Here is a 15,087-nt window from a genome sequence, read left to right as displayed (position 1 = left end):
CTCCTATCTTCTCCCTCCTGCCTCTCTCTGCACTCACCTGCCTGATGTAGGTCTTCAGTGAATCCCATGAATTTGTTAGGAAGGGCTGTGGATATATGGCCACATGATGGCCATCTTAATTTTTTTCATAGTCATTTTTCAAGTCCTCTAAACCCATGTGCCCATAATTCTTGTCTTTTTACTCTCCTCCTTCACCCCAAATTCCAGAGGGTCATTGGACTTATGGAATGAGATCTGAGACAACCTGTAGAGAGCAAGATGGAGTCTCTCATGTCAAGTGGGACCCTGTGTCAAACCATGACGCAGTACTTAAAGGTACTGCAGCTAGGAGATATTCCCTGGGACCATTGTCAGCTGACATCCCAGAACTAATAAGGAGAAGAACCAAAAAAGATCTGCAGGGGCCTGAAACAAATTCAATCCCTTTAGGAGGGAGAGGATTAGACAGTCAACTGTCAAACTGTTCAGACCTTAACCCTCTATGTCAGAGACCACCTAAAAAGGCAATTGCCCCCAAAGGCTCTACCCTGTTAATCTCCAGACAGAACTGAGATCCTTCCCTGCTGGGACATAGGAAGCAGTGAGTGCCCAGAGCTGCTCAGGACATGACCAAGGCCTTATCTCAACTGTATACCCAAAGACTGACTTCGAATTTGGTTCGTTAACTTACTACATCCTTCTGTTAATGGGCTCTGTGCTGTGGTTTGTCTTGTGTCCTGCTCTGTGTGTTTTGTAAGAAGCCAAGTTGAATCACATGTGAAATGTCATTGAGTTTGGAATCCTGAACCTGCTTTCTAATTGTGCTTTAACGTTGCTTTATGATTGACTAAAGCTGACGTTATGGAAAGACACAACTAATGTGAACTCCTTCATAACATGGTCATGACACAACCTCCATTCAGTCTATCAGCATATGAGTCCCTGTTATTCAAGGAATGCTTGACTTTAGCTGGGTTTTGAGGTGCACCAGAGTTTTTGTATAGAAACACCAATGGGTTTCTATAAAATGCTAGTGTTTCTCTTTCTAATGCTGATAACATATTTCCCATTCAAAGAGAGAATTAGGAGACTATACACCAGAATGGCATTGTTACTAATATGCTTTGAAGAGAAGTTCTGGGTATAAACTGAACATTCTGATGAAGAAACAGAAAAAATTACAATTTCCCTCTGCCCCCTGTCAAAGGTCTAATAACATAAAGTCACATGGGGTATTTGGCTTGCTCCGTTGGTAAAGCAGGTGACACTGATCCTAGGGTCATGAGTTTGAGCCCCACCTTAGGGGTAGAGTTTACTGCAAAATAAAAAATAGATAAAGTTCCTTATGTCAAGGGGGTTAATCATGGGGCAGGGAGGTTATTAAGGAGGTGGCCCTTATGCACATCCTCACTGGGTGGCATCATGACGTTTGAACTGGTCCAAAGCATAAAGACTCTAAGGACTACAGAACACCTGCATCTTGCTACAGTATCTATTGGACTTTGCATTGTGATCCCTTTTGCAACCAATTATGTTTATTCAAGATTAGTTTTCTGACAGCAACCCAATCAAAATTCTTTGGAAATAGTGTATAAAAGCATTCCCTTGGGCACCTGGATGGTTCAGTCAGTTAAGCTTCTGTCTAAGGTTCAGGTCATGTTTCCAGAAACCAAAAATAGAGGTCTGCATCAGGCTCAGCAAGCATATAAAACATCTAAAGAGAGAGGGAAAAAAGAACGTATAGAGAAGTTTCATAGCCTTCTCCCTTCTGCACTCTTATCCACACAGCCCTCAGTTTTCCTATTACTAACATCTTGCATTAGTGTGATACTTTTGCAACAATTCATGAGCCAATATTCATTATTAACTACAGTCCACAGTTTTTTTTAAAAAAAGATTCATTTATTTATTTGACAGAGAAAGAAGATGAGAGAGCAAAAGCAGGGGTAGTGGCAGAAGGACAGGGTGAATTAGGCTCTTCACTGAGCACAGAGCCCAGCATGGGGCTCCATCACAGGACCCTGATATCATGACATGAACAGGAAGCAGACACTTAAATGACTGAGCCACCCAGGTGCCCTAAAGTCCACAATTTAATTAGCATTAATTTATCGCATTCAGTAGTCTAGGGGTTTTGACAATGTATAATGTCATTGTAGGAGAGGAAACCATTTTCCTCAGCTCTCTTATGGTCTCTGGCTGGGTCTGAAAATTGAACTGACAGAGATGAAAAGGAGAAAAGCATACAAATTTGATTAAATTTTTACATGTACATGGGAGCCTTCGCAGGAAATGAAGACTGGAAGAAATGACCAGGGCAGGAAGCTTTTAAACCTTTTAAACAAAGAAACAATATATTTGTGAAGAATTGACAAGATAAATGTTTGATGTATGGGTAGTAAATGGTGAAGAAGTAACTAGAAAGAAAGGGATTACTTTTACAAGGTTTGTTTGCAGATTGCTCTGATACCACATCAACCTGGTAAGAGATGGTCATCAGGAAAAGAATTTATTTTCTGCCTTTAGTCAAAAAAGGGAGAGCCTTTTCTGCATTTTGGTTCTTGAGTGCCTTTAGTACTAAATAATTTTTATGTCAGAGAGTTTGGTTTGACACAGTCTGCTTTCCTTCAGCATGGACAAGGAATATCTCCTCCTCCTTTTTTTTTTTTTTTACATTTTCTTTAGTTTCTTTCATCAGAGCTTTGCAGTTTTCCTCATATTGATCTTGTTCACTTTTTATAGATTCGTATCTATGTATTTCATTTTACTTTGTTGCTAATGTAATTTTTTTTTCAAATTTCAATTGTTCATTGCTGGTATCTAAGAAAGCAATTGATTTTTGTATATTAGCCTTGTACCTTGCGATAAATACCTTGTGATATTGCTCTAAAAAGACATCATTTTTATCCTGTAGATAATTGAAGACATTAAAAGCAAGAGTGTTCCCCTATTCAGTTTATGCTCAAGGAGTACTAACCTGGAAGGGATATGTAGAACATATTGGAAGGAAAAAAAGCTAGAGGCAAGGAGTCCCTGTGGGAGGCTTTTCTGGGAGCCCTACAAGAAACAATACATTTCCAAAAAAGGGATTTACAGTACCAATGGAAAAGTAAGAAAAGTTTCAAGAGGCAAATACCCCAAACTGGCCCTTCTTCCTCATGCCTATGGGTCTCTTTCTTACCAAACTCCAACCTGTCCATGTACCCAATATGCAGTAAGCCAAATTCTGAGACACTGGATTTAAAGCAAAGAAAGCTTTAGAGTCAAGAGGGCAGCTTAAGGAGAAAGCAAGGGATCATTCCCAAAGCTGCCTTGCACTGTTGAGCTTAGGGACAACTTATATTCATGAAAGGAAGGTAAAGGGTTTCTTGAAACTTGTTGGGAGGTCCTTGAAACAATCTGGATGTATGCATTCTTGTACACTTGTGCACAGCAAAGCCCTCTTTGGGACTTGGGATCAAATACATCAAAACAAATGTCTGGTCCCTGTTATGTTTCTACCCTCAGTGGGTAAATACAGAGTAGGAGTGAAAAGGCAAAGTTAATGGCTGATTCTGCATGAGGTTATGAGATAGGGAAAACAGAGGCACCTGGTTGCTCAGTCAGTTGAGCCTGTGACCCTTGGTTTCAGCTCGGGTCATTATCTCATGGGTGGTGGGATTGAGCCCCAGTCTGGCTGAGTGGTAGGTGGGGAGCCTACCTGGGGATTCTCTCCCTTTGCCCCTCCATTCGCTTGTACTGTCTCTCTCTTGCTCTCTCTCCAAATAAATAAATAAAATTTTCAACAAAAAAAGATACATGAAACATGAAACATATTTAAGCAGGGAACAAAACAACATAGAGTTAAGTTAATAATGCAACTAATGCACCATAGTTTTGCTTATGCTTTCAAAATGGGTCTAGGAGCCAAGGGTCTTGCCTCGTCTTCACACACAGCTCCCTGTTTGAGATGACCTTACCATCCTCTTCCCTAATTTCTACTTAATCCTCAAACCCAGTTCAGGTGTTGTGACCTTCTTTCTGTCAGGTCCTCACAGCCCCCTGGCACTCTTCTACCACAGATGCTAGAGCTATTGACAGTTCTTATATACAATTTAAGTGACCTTATTTAAGTGACCATGTCTTCATTAGGTCATGATCTCCTGAATCTTGGCAGCCCAGTATCTGGCCCAATAAATGGACACATAAATGAATAATTCATTCGAGTCTGTTGTTGGAACATCACCAAGTACATGGTAACTATTATATCAAATTTACATCCTGCATTTTTCCTAAGGGATTGAAATCATAGAATTTCAAAACACTGAAGCTTCTATCGAGAAGGAAGCACTCAACCCATATCAAAAGGAAATCCTTTCCTCACACTTCTTTGAGGAAGTTATCACTTCTCCTTTGCTCCTTTAAGGAGGCTTGCTCTTCCTGCATCTGCAGGGATACTGGCTTTGAACAGTGAGTTGGAGGATGTGGGTCTCATCCACACTGTGCACAAGAAGGGCATCTTCCAAACCCTAGGTTTCCTTTTCCTCTTTCCTAGGGCTCAGAACCCTTCCCTGCTGCACGCAGGCCACGCTGACATACCTGGCAGAGGAACAGCAGACAAAAGCCTCTGAGCCTGGGACTAACCACAGCCTCTGTCCTCAGCAGGAGCCCCAGCAAGGAGACCAGGTAAGAGGAGAACTCTGGGGGCTGTGGGTAGTAGAGCCGTGATGATGCCAGAAGGTCCAGGTCACATAGATCTTTGAGAAATATTCCAGGAGGGAGGAGGGAAGAGACAAAGTTCTGGACCAGGAGGTATAGGACAAAGACAAGAGTGGGATCTGCCATTTAGAGGAAAAGTCATCTTAACTCACATTCCTCCTCCCTGGGCTTCAGGTCCTTCCTAGAATTGTGAGATTCATGTCAGAGAGAAGATTGTTTAAAGAACAGCAACAACAAAAAAAAGACCAGTGAAATCTTGAAAGGCACACTAAGCATCTAAATGGTTGTGAATAGTAATTTTGCTCTTATGGCTTCTACTGCTAATATTCTCTCAGTTTCCTCCCCTTCCTACACAAAATAGATGATGCTGGATCTTCTGGGACCATTTCCTCTCCTCCTGGTGCTGCTGGGATCATGGGAGCCAGTGAGTCCACTGGATGACTGGGCTCAATCCTCCGTCACTGTTCAAACATTTATGCTTCGACATTTAAGACCAGGTCCTGTCAATTGCCAGACAGCAATGCCTCGTGTCAATCTTCAGGATAGGCGATGTAAGCCTGAAAACACCTTTCTGCATGACACCTTGGAGAACGTGGCTGCTACCTGTGGTTTGCGCAACATGACCTGCAGGAATGGCCGGGATAACTGCTACCGGAGTAGATATCGTATTAATATGACTTACTGCAATCGCACTCGAGCGACATATCCCAATTGCAGCTACAGTACTACTCTCCAGAACCAGTTCTATGTTGTTGCCTGTGAGTGTCGTCAGCCAGGCTTCCCTCCTAATCGCCTGCTTCCTGTGCACTTAGATGAAACCACTCCTCTTGTTCACTTACACTTCGGTTAAGGCCAAAGTTCCTCACTCGATGCAGGTTCTCTTATGATCCCTCCTGCCTTTTCTTTTCCTTTGTTGATTCCCATGGTTCCCATGGAAGAAAGAAGGTGGGGAGTGAGAGAATTAGAGGGCCAAGATTGCAAGATCAGGGTTGGGGATGAAAACAAATAGGATTCTTTTTTGCTTTGGAGCTCTGCGTGTTTCTAAGGAAGGCCATAGGGAAGAAGGCAAAGAAAGACCCAGGCCCCCTATTTTTAATCTTGAAACTTCTGCCAAGCTTTGCTGTATTGTGTTCACAACAATAAAATCATTTTCTCCTGCACTGTAATGACCTTGAGTGTGTGTGTCTGGGATCTCCATCATGTCATTGTCATCCTGGGGCCATCTGGATTGCATTCACCAGCATTCTCAGGAGAACTGTTTGGGCCCAGGTGTCCTCTGAGGTTATTCAGCAACCCAAGGCTGCTGCCACTTCCTCCACCCCTGTGTCTCTTGGACTTTGGAGCAAGAATGTTCTCCATCCCTTCAAACTCTGGCTCAAGGCTTTTACATATTTCCCTAGAAGCCATGGTCTATGTTTAGTTGGAGGTGGAATGAATACTTCATTGAGTCTGCATAGTCCTTCACACACAGGTTCTAACCCTGACAACCAATGCACCCTACATATTTTCTGGTGGTTTCCACACTTCATCAGATAATGTCTGAAATATAACCAGTAGTAGGACTAACAATCCACTATAGCTTTAGAGTCACTTCTCCCGTGATCTATTGGAATGCATGAAAGAAAGCATAGATCAGGAAAAAAAGAAAAGTGCTGGGGAACTGAAAACAATCCTGTCCTACCTAAATACTGAACTATCACAGAACTAATGGTGTTTTGGAACAGATGGTTGGTTTAGACCCTGAAGGACAGGGGGTAAGTATGTGGTTTGGGGCACCTGAGTGGCTCATTGGTTAAACAGGTAAGCCTCTGCTTTACTCAGGTCTTGATCTCTGGGTCCTGGGTTTGCACCCATTAGGCTTGATGGTCAGAGGGGATCCAGCTTCTCCCTCTCCTTCTGGCCCTCTTCCCCCCTTGTGCTTGCTCTCTCTTTCTCTCAAATAAATAATAAAATCTTAAAAAAAAGAATTTGGCTGGGATGAAGAATTTAGTTCCTGTATTTGTGTAATGGAGGAACTCTAGCCCAATTAGAAGGAAGGAGGGAAAGCTACTGTATAAATATGTAGTTTGTAAAAGCTATCCTGTCTTGAGGAACTACAGTAAGGAGCAGAGGATGGAGACAACAGATTCTAAGTTTTTTTTTATTTATTTAAGACTTATTTTTATTTTAGAGGGAGAGAGAGTGGGAGTAGAGGGCAGGGGGGAGGAAGAGACAATTGCAAGCTGACTCCACATTGAGCCCAGAGCCTTACTCAGGACTTAATCTCACAACTCTGAGATCAAGGCCTGAGCTGAAACCGAGATTAGTTGGTGGCTTAACTGACTGTGCTACCAAGGCACTCCAGATATGAAGTTTTCAAACTGAATTTACCCTGCAAGTACACTTTTTACAATGATAAGGTAATTTATTAGTATAATAGAATGCAATGGAGGCTAGTAAGATCTGGGCAAATGAAGGCACAGTAGTTCTATGCCTTAGTGGGGAGCTCAGAGGAGAGGATATCTGAACACACCCTGGAAAGATGGTTAAGAAACCAAACAGAGGAGGTTAGAAAGAATATTCTGAGGAAAGGACATAATACCCATGAAAATGTCAAGGGTTAAACTAGAATTTTTTTCTAAAAGGAAAACATGTGGCTATCATGGAAGCTTAAAAAAATAAACCATCTCATTGAATATACGCATAAATAACTCATTTTATTTGGCTCATGGATTAATAATGAGGAAACCTGTAACACGGTAAAAACAGTTCAATTATGATCTTGGTTTATGGAAATTTCTATTCTCTACTGGACAAAATTCATTTGCAATGTGGTGAAAAGGAAATATCTGGGCTCTTATCAGTTTGCACAATTTCCTTTGTATCCTGCAAGTCCAGCCAAGGTATACACCTCTGGAGTGTCAGCTCATCCCTGGGGGTGAACAACCACTGACACCCCAATGAAAGGACACAATATCATCTCTTTGGTCCATTTCCAAGTCTTGGACAGTTTTCCCCTCAGCAGAAACGGGAAACTTACAACTTATACAGAAAAATATATGGAGTTCCCAATGATGGGTGTGGAAAGAAGAAGGGAGTCATAAGACAGTCTGACCTAGCAACGGGACAAAAAGTAAAAGATATTATATGTCCGAAATGAGCAGCAGGCTAAGCCCTGGGAGCCGTTTTGACAGTCAGGATTGTAGCTCTGTAGAAACAATAAAACTAAACCTCACAAAGGAACTTGGAGCTAGCTCATCAGGTAGCTTCAGTCTCTGACTCACTGTTCTGACCACTCACTTGTCAGGGGCCTGACAAGAAAGACCTCAGCAACCAGGGAAGAGGGAGTGTTCTAGGAGGTTGAATATGGCTGAGTATCATGTATGATTCGAGATACTAATGTTCTGTTATTTCAGTGACAAGAATTTGGCACTATTCCTTTTCCATTCAACAAGCATGTAAAAGTCTAGAGAAGGAACAGACCAAATAGCGGGACTTCAGCCTAATCCCCTTCCAGCCAGGCAAGAATGTGGAGAAGACACAGTCTTGTTTCTACAGAAACCCCACAATGGACACATCAAATGCCCTGAACTTGCTTTAGGATTGTAGGGCTGGAAAAAGGACCAAGCCAACCACCAGAGTCCATTCCCATCTCTAGGAGCTTCTGACAGAGTTCAGGATATGCTACTCCAGAATCTGGCAACTTGGCAAATTCAATCTTTTAACCTGAAGAAATTTGAGAAAAGACAGGTGCAGTAAGGACTGGCCTTCTGCAGAAGCAGATCATAAAACCATCCTGGAAGAGGGTTTAGTTCATACCCTTTGTTCTATCGCATCTTTCCACAACTTCCAACACTTCTTCAAACCTAGCACACAAACACTCAGGTGTAACCATTTCTTTTGGGCTTTTTTTCCTAGGGAAGTCTCCCATGTCACCTTAAACCTATGTGAAATAAATGTGCATGCTTTTCTCTTGTTAATCTGTGTTTTTTGCTCTGTTTGTTTTTTTGTTTGTTTGTTTTTGTTATGGGGGCCCAGCTGAGAACTTAGAAGGGTAGAAGGAATCGATATTTTTCCTCCCCTACACTTGTAAGGGTTGTGATAATTTAAGAGAGATAAGGAGCAGAGGTAGACTCTCCCAGTTGCGTCCTCCCCAATCTGTCTTGCACTTTACTTGGGGTACCAAGACAATCTTTCACCTGCCTGAATTAAGATAAGGTGGAAACTTTGTTTCAGGAATCAAGCAGAAGGCCAGTCTTGAGAACTTGGGCACTGGGTGAAAAAATGGTTCTTCACCAGAAATGGGTAGGAGACTCACCGTGGAGCTCATCATACACACACATGCAAAAGACCTGGTTCCCAAAGAATCTGTTTCAGGAGGCCTGGAATCTAGGCCTTCTTAAAAGTCTCTTAGGCACTTCTGATGAGAGGGGCCAGGGTTGGGAACTCCTGCCCAGGCACAGGGGTAATCTGATACTGTTTTTCTCTGCAAGTGGACTCGGGGTGCTATCAAGTTGTGCGACTACAAAGAGAAGGGGGATGTGTGGCTGTACAATAGGTTAGATGAGTGTTAGGCACACACACAACTTGTGTGTGTGTGTTTTAATCAATAGATTGGTTCAGAGCAGTTTTAGGATTATGGGAAAAGTGAGCAGAAAGTATAAAGAATTTTCATAGGCTTCTTCCTTCCCCACTTGCCTACACACACAGCCCACAGTTTTCCTCTTATTAACATCTTGCATTAGTGTGGTACTTTTGCTATAATTGATGAGCCAATATTGTTTATTATTAACTAAAGGCAACAATTTAATTAGTATTAATTCATTGCATTCAATAGTTCTAGGGGTTTTGACAATGCATAATGTCATTGTAGGAGAGGAAACCATTTTCCTTGACTCTCTTATGGTTTCTGGCTGGGTCTGAAAATTGAATTGACAGAGATAAGTAAGAGAAAAGCATAGAGATTTGATTAGACTTGTACTGTTGGGTCCCCCAATAATGGGTCCATGATTAAAGGAGCAAGACTGATACAAAGCGAAGGTCAAGCAAAGCTTTATTTGGCGCCAAGCATCAGGAATCAAACCAAACGTTCGGGGCCGCCTCTCTTACAGGGAGGGCGACCTCTCTCTCCCTCAGAGACTAACTTTTATAGAGCAAAGGCCATGTGGTTGGGCCTGGCCACGCACAGGTGGCCAATGAAATTGTAACACAAAGAGAAAGCTGCACAGTCATGTTAGGTGACCAATTGAATTACAATTTACCCTAGTAAATATTCGAACCAGCCTATCACCTTGGTCAGAATTGGCACCCAAAAGGTGCCCAAAGGGTGGGGCCCATACTCCTTGGTAACTAGGGAGACAGTATGTGCCCCCCCACTTATGGGATGTCTCCATCTGGCCTGACCCACCCTTGTATTTGGGCTTTGATACCTGGGACTGGTTTCCAGGACTTGTTTTTAAGTAAGTTCCCCTGGGGGGGAGGGTAGAGTCAATTCAAGTTTTACAACAAAATGGCAGTTCAACCGGGGTGGGGCCATGCTGGCTGAATATGCCCTTACAGTACAGGTACATAGTAGCCTTTGCAAGAGAATGAAGACCTGAAGAAGTGACCAGAGGAGGAAGATTTTGTATCTTTTAGATAAAATAACAGTACATTTGTGAAGAATTGACAAGATAAAGGGGTTTGGTCTTTGGGTAGTAGATGGTGAAGAAGTAACTAGAAAGAAAAGGGTTAGTTTAACAAGGTTTGTTTCCAGATTCCTCTGGTGCTACCTCTGGCTAGAAAGAAATTGTCAGGCAAAGAATTTTTTTATTGCCTTAATTTCTTTTTTTTTTTTAATTGATTCTACCTATTTGAGAGGGAGTGGGAGAGAGAAAGCAGAAGCAGGGGGAGGGGCAGAGGGAGAGGGAGAAGCAGACTCTTCATGGAGCAGGGAACCTGCCTTGGGGCAGGACCCACGACCCGGGATCATGACCAAAGACAGACGCCCAACCACCCAAGCAACCCAGATGCTATTATTTCCTGCCTTTAGGCAAAAAAGGGAGAGCCTTTCTGCCTTTTGATTCTTTTTTTTTTTTTTTTAAGATTTTATTTGTTTGACAGAGAGAAACACAGCGAGAGAAGGAACACAAGCAGACGAAATGGGAGAAGGAGTAGCAGGCCTCCAGCCGAGCAGGTAGCCCAATGTGGGGCTTGAACCCAGGACCCTGGGATCATGACCTGAGCCAAAGGCAGATGCTTAATGACTAAGCCACCCAGGCGCCCCTGCCTTTTGATTCTTGAGTGTCTTTAGTGCCAAAAAATTTTTGTTTCAAAGAGCCATAATTTGGGGTGACATACATGGTCTGGTTTCCTTCCACATGACCAAGGGAGATCTCCTCATGTATTTAGACTTTCTTTGTTTCTTTCAGCAGAGTTTTGTAGTTTTCTTCATATTGATCTTGTTCACTTTTTAGTAGATTTATGTCTATGTTTTTCATTTTTTCTTTGGTGCGGATGTAAATTTTTTTTCAAATTTCAATCATTCATTGCTGGTATCTAAGAAAGCTATTAATTTTTGTATATTATCCTTGTATCTTGCAATTTTGCTCTAAAAAGGCATCATTTTTATCCTGTAGATAATTCCTCAATTCACTAAAAGCAAGAGTGTTCTACTATTCTATTTATTCTATTTATGCTCAGGGAATACTAATCTGGAAGGGATATGTAGCACACATTGGAAGGAAAAGAGGCTAGAGGCAGGGAGTCCCTGTAGAAAACTTTTCTGTGAGCTTTCCAGGAGATAACAAGTATCCAAATAAGGGATTTACAGCACAAGTGGAAAATAGGAAGAGGTTCAAGAGGGAAACACCCTCAATTGGCCCTTCTCCTTCATGCCTATGCATCTCTCTTACCAGCCTCCAACTTGTTCATGTACCCGAAGTGCAGTAAGCCAACTTCTAAGATGCTGGATTTAATGCAAAGAAAGCTTTATAGTCAAGAGGGCAGCCCGAGGAGAGAGCAGGGGATCATTCCCAAAGCTGCCTTGTCCTGTGAGCTTAGAGACAACTTATATACATGAAAGGAAGGTAAGGGGTCTCTTGATCCTTGTTGGGGAGTCCTTGAAACAATTGAGAGGTTAGCATTCTTGTGGACAATGGATGAAGTTTTGGAATATAGGTGAGGTTCGGTGGGGTGGAGTCTGGAGCCAACAACCAGGAAAGAATTCTTGAGATGTCTTTGGTGCAAAATGGTGGTTTATTAAAGCACAGGGACAGGACCTATGGGCAGAAAGAGCTGCTGCACTGCAGTCCCGAGGAGTGGCTGATTATATATTCCGGAGTTGTGGAGGCGAGGACAAAGAGGGTATTCAGGAGGGCTGTCACATGGTAAAGAAGACTCTCAGGAAAATGGAGACCTACTTATTGTCAAGACAAGCTGTTTTTCCCTGTAATGAGGTACCAATGTGAACACCGTTGGGAGTTTCCTGGTGGAATGTGACACTCCATCTGTCACACGTCCTTGTCAATGAGCTTTAGGTTTAGAAGGAATTCAATTTTATTTATGTTTCCTTCTGCCTCAGCCACCCTCAATGTTAGGGTGATGTTAGGGCTTCAGGAAACTGAGTTATGGGTCTCTAGAAGTTAGGCTCTTGATAAGAAAGCTTCTTCCTTGAAAATCACTAGGACATTTGTAAACTGAGGGAGACTCCTGTCCTGCAGAACTGTGATCTCTATCAGTAAATATTTGTTTTTCCTTTAGGGCAGCCAAGAGTGTCTGGGGAATGTCACTCATATCGCATGCGGGGGAGGGGGAGGTTGTGGGGTGTCACCTTCTGCTTTGTCCTCAGCTAGCTTTTTTTTTAATCTTTTTTTTTAATTTATTTTCAGCATAATCGTATTCATTGTTTTTGTACCACACCCAGTGCTCCATGCAATCCGTGCCCTCTCTAATACCCACCACCTGGTTCCCCCAACCTCCCACCCCCCCTACCTCTTCAAACCCTTCAGATTGTTTTTCAGAGTCCATAGTCTCTCATTGTTCACCTCCCCTTCCAATTTCCCCAACTCCCTTCTCCTAACTCCCCATGTCCTCCATGCTATTTGTTATGTTCCACAAATAAGTGAAACCATATGATAATTGACTCTCTCTGCTTGACTTATTTCACTCAGCATAATCTCTTCCAGTCCCGTCCATGTTGCTACAAAAGTTGGGTATTCATCCTTTCTGATGGAGGCATAATACTCCATAGTGTATATGGACCACATCTTCCTTGTCCATTCGTCTGTTGAAGGGCATCTTGGTTCTTTCCACAGTTTGGCAACCGTGGCCATTGCTGCTATAAACATTGGGGTACAGATGGCCCTTCTTTTCAGTACATCTGTATCTTTGGGGTAAATACCCAGTAGTGCAATTGCAGGGTCATAGGGTAGCTCTATTTTTAATTTCTTGAGGAATCTCCACACTGTTCTCCAAAGACACTGCGCCAACTTGCATTCCCACCAACAGTGTAAGAGGGTTCCCCTTTCTCCACATCCCCTCCAACATATGTTGTTTCCTGTCTTCTCAGCTAGCTTTTTGCTTCCTCATCACAATGAGGCACTATGTGGGACCTGGGATCAGATACATCAAAACACATGTTACTGCCTGGCCTTTGTTATGTTTCTACAATCAGTGGGTTAACGGGGGGTAGGAATGAACAGGCAGAGTTAATGACTGATTGTGCTTGGGGGTCTAGAGGTAAGTAAATCAAGGGCATCTGGATGGCTCAGGCAACTGAGCCTCTGGCTCTTGGTTTCAGCTCAGGTCCTGATCTCATGGATGGGGGGATAGAACCCCAATCCAGCTAAGTGCTTGGTGGGAATTCTACCTGGGAATTCTCTCCCTTTGCCCCTCTACCTATTCAAGTTCTCTCTCTCTCTCTCTTTTCTCTCTCAAATAGATAAATCTTTCAAAGACAAAAATAGAGGTACATAAAACATAATTAAGTAGAGAACAAAATAATGGAGACCAACTTCATTATGCAACTCATACAATTCTAGCTTTGCTAATGCTTTCAAAACGGGTCCAGAAAGCATGTGTCTGGCCTCGGGTTCACACACAGTTCCTTCTTTGGGATGACCTTACCATCCTCTTCACCTAACTTCTCCTTAATCCTCGCAATCAGCTCTGGTGTTGTAGCCTTCTCTCTACTGGCTCCTCATCTTCCTCTAGCATCTCCTCCACCACAGCCAGAGAGCTATTTACAGTTTTTAGCATATAGTGTGTTTGTCTATTCATCTGACTGTCAGATAAATAGTGGAAAAGCTGAGACAAAAATCCAGTTGAACTGGCTCCTAATCCAGGTTTTTTTCCACTTCATCACAAGGAGAGTTTTGAAAGTAACTGCTTTTGGTTATTCCCAAAAGTCAACTGTTGGGAGAAGCATTAGAAATTTGGAAATGCATGCTGGCAAAATGAGAGCCCTATCTGGATAATCTGGCTCCCTTGTTGTGCTGGGGTCTAACAGCATCATGAAATAATACAAGAGATTTACTTTCTCTCTTCCCAGACTTTTCAATCTCTCGAGTAAGTCAGAATATTAGAAATATATGACATGATTTAAGACTCATTCACTCTTCCTGACAGAAACATCTTTCATATTTTCCTTGTAATAAAGGACTTGAACTGAAGGTATCTGAGAAGGTGCTAAGGCTATCTGAGAAGGTGTCTATGCAGGGATCTGAGAAGGCTGTGCTAAGGTTCTTGTAGGGTTTTTTTTTTTCCTCCTTCAGTTTATAAGCATGCACACACCTTACTATCTTCATATACTCTAGTCAAAGACTAATGCCCACCACATCCATAACCATGACACAGAAGCCCTTATCTCATTTGCTCCGGAGAGAATGATCTTTCTCAATTCCCACGCCCCTTCCTTCTACCTTTGACTCTTTTAAACAAACTGGGAAACAGTGTAATTTGCAGATGCTGGCTGCTAAGGAAAGGAAGGGTGTATGTGTGTGTGTGTGTGTAAGGACAAAACTGAAATTTGAGTTACAGCAGATACAGAAAGAAATCTTTTTAAAAAATTAACTTGGTGGGGCGCCTGGGTGGCTCAGTGGGTTAAGCCGCTGCCTTCGGCTCAGGTCATGATCTCAGGGTCCTGGGATCGAGTTCCGCATCGGGCTCTCTGCTCAGCAGGGAGCCTGCTTCCCTCTCTCTCTCTGCCTGCCTCTCCATCTACTTGTGATCTCTCTCTGTCAAATAAATAAATAAAAATCTTTAAAAAAAATTAACTTGGTGTACTTATACATTATGAAATTCTCCCTACAATCAGACTCATTAACAAATTTATCACCTCACATAGGGATTCCTTCATGTGTGTTATAAGAACACTTAGGATTTACCCTGTTATCAAATTTCAAATGTATAGTAGTGTATTGCCACTGTAAAAAATACTTCACTGAGTAAATT

At 42.4% G+C, this 15,087-nt stretch overlaps 3 protein-coding genes across 3 annotated transcripts in view; all 3 read left to right on the top strand.

Moving 5' to 3' along the window:
• The window catches only part of LOC125105328 (ribonuclease pancreatic-like), a 182,063-nt gene that overhangs the window by 32,766 nt on the left and 134,210 nt on the right, over positions 1 to 15,087 (top strand). The gene's annotated exons all lie outside the window — the stretch shown is intronic.
• The window catches only part of LOC125105325 (epididymal secretory protein E3-beta-like), a 164,917-nt gene that overhangs the window by 131,108 nt on the left and 18,722 nt on the right, over positions 1 to 15,087 (top strand). The gene's annotated exons all lie outside the window — the stretch shown is intronic.
• On the top strand, positions 5,042 to 5,527 carry LOC125104396 (ribonuclease K6-like). Its single transcript, XM_047737037.1, has one exon. It carries the CDS (start codon positions 5,042 to 5,044, stop codon positions 5,525 to 5,527), a length of 486 nt encoding a protein of 161 aa, XP_047592993.1.

Source organism: Lutra lutra, chromosome 7 (genome assembly GCF_902655055.1).
Source record: "Lutra lutra chromosome 7, mLutLut1.2, whole genome shotgun sequence".
Taxonomy (NCBI): Eukaryota; Metazoa; Chordata; class Mammalia; order Carnivora; family Mustelidae; genus Lutra; species Lutra lutra.
This window is presented reverse-complemented; position numbering and strand designations above follow the sequence as displayed.

Excerpts from the sequence above, each read along its gene's own strand:
- LOC125104396 (XM_047737037.1), top strand. The coding sequence starts at position 5,042 with ATGCTGGATCTTCTGGGACCATTTCCTCTCCTCCTGGTGCTGCTGGGA.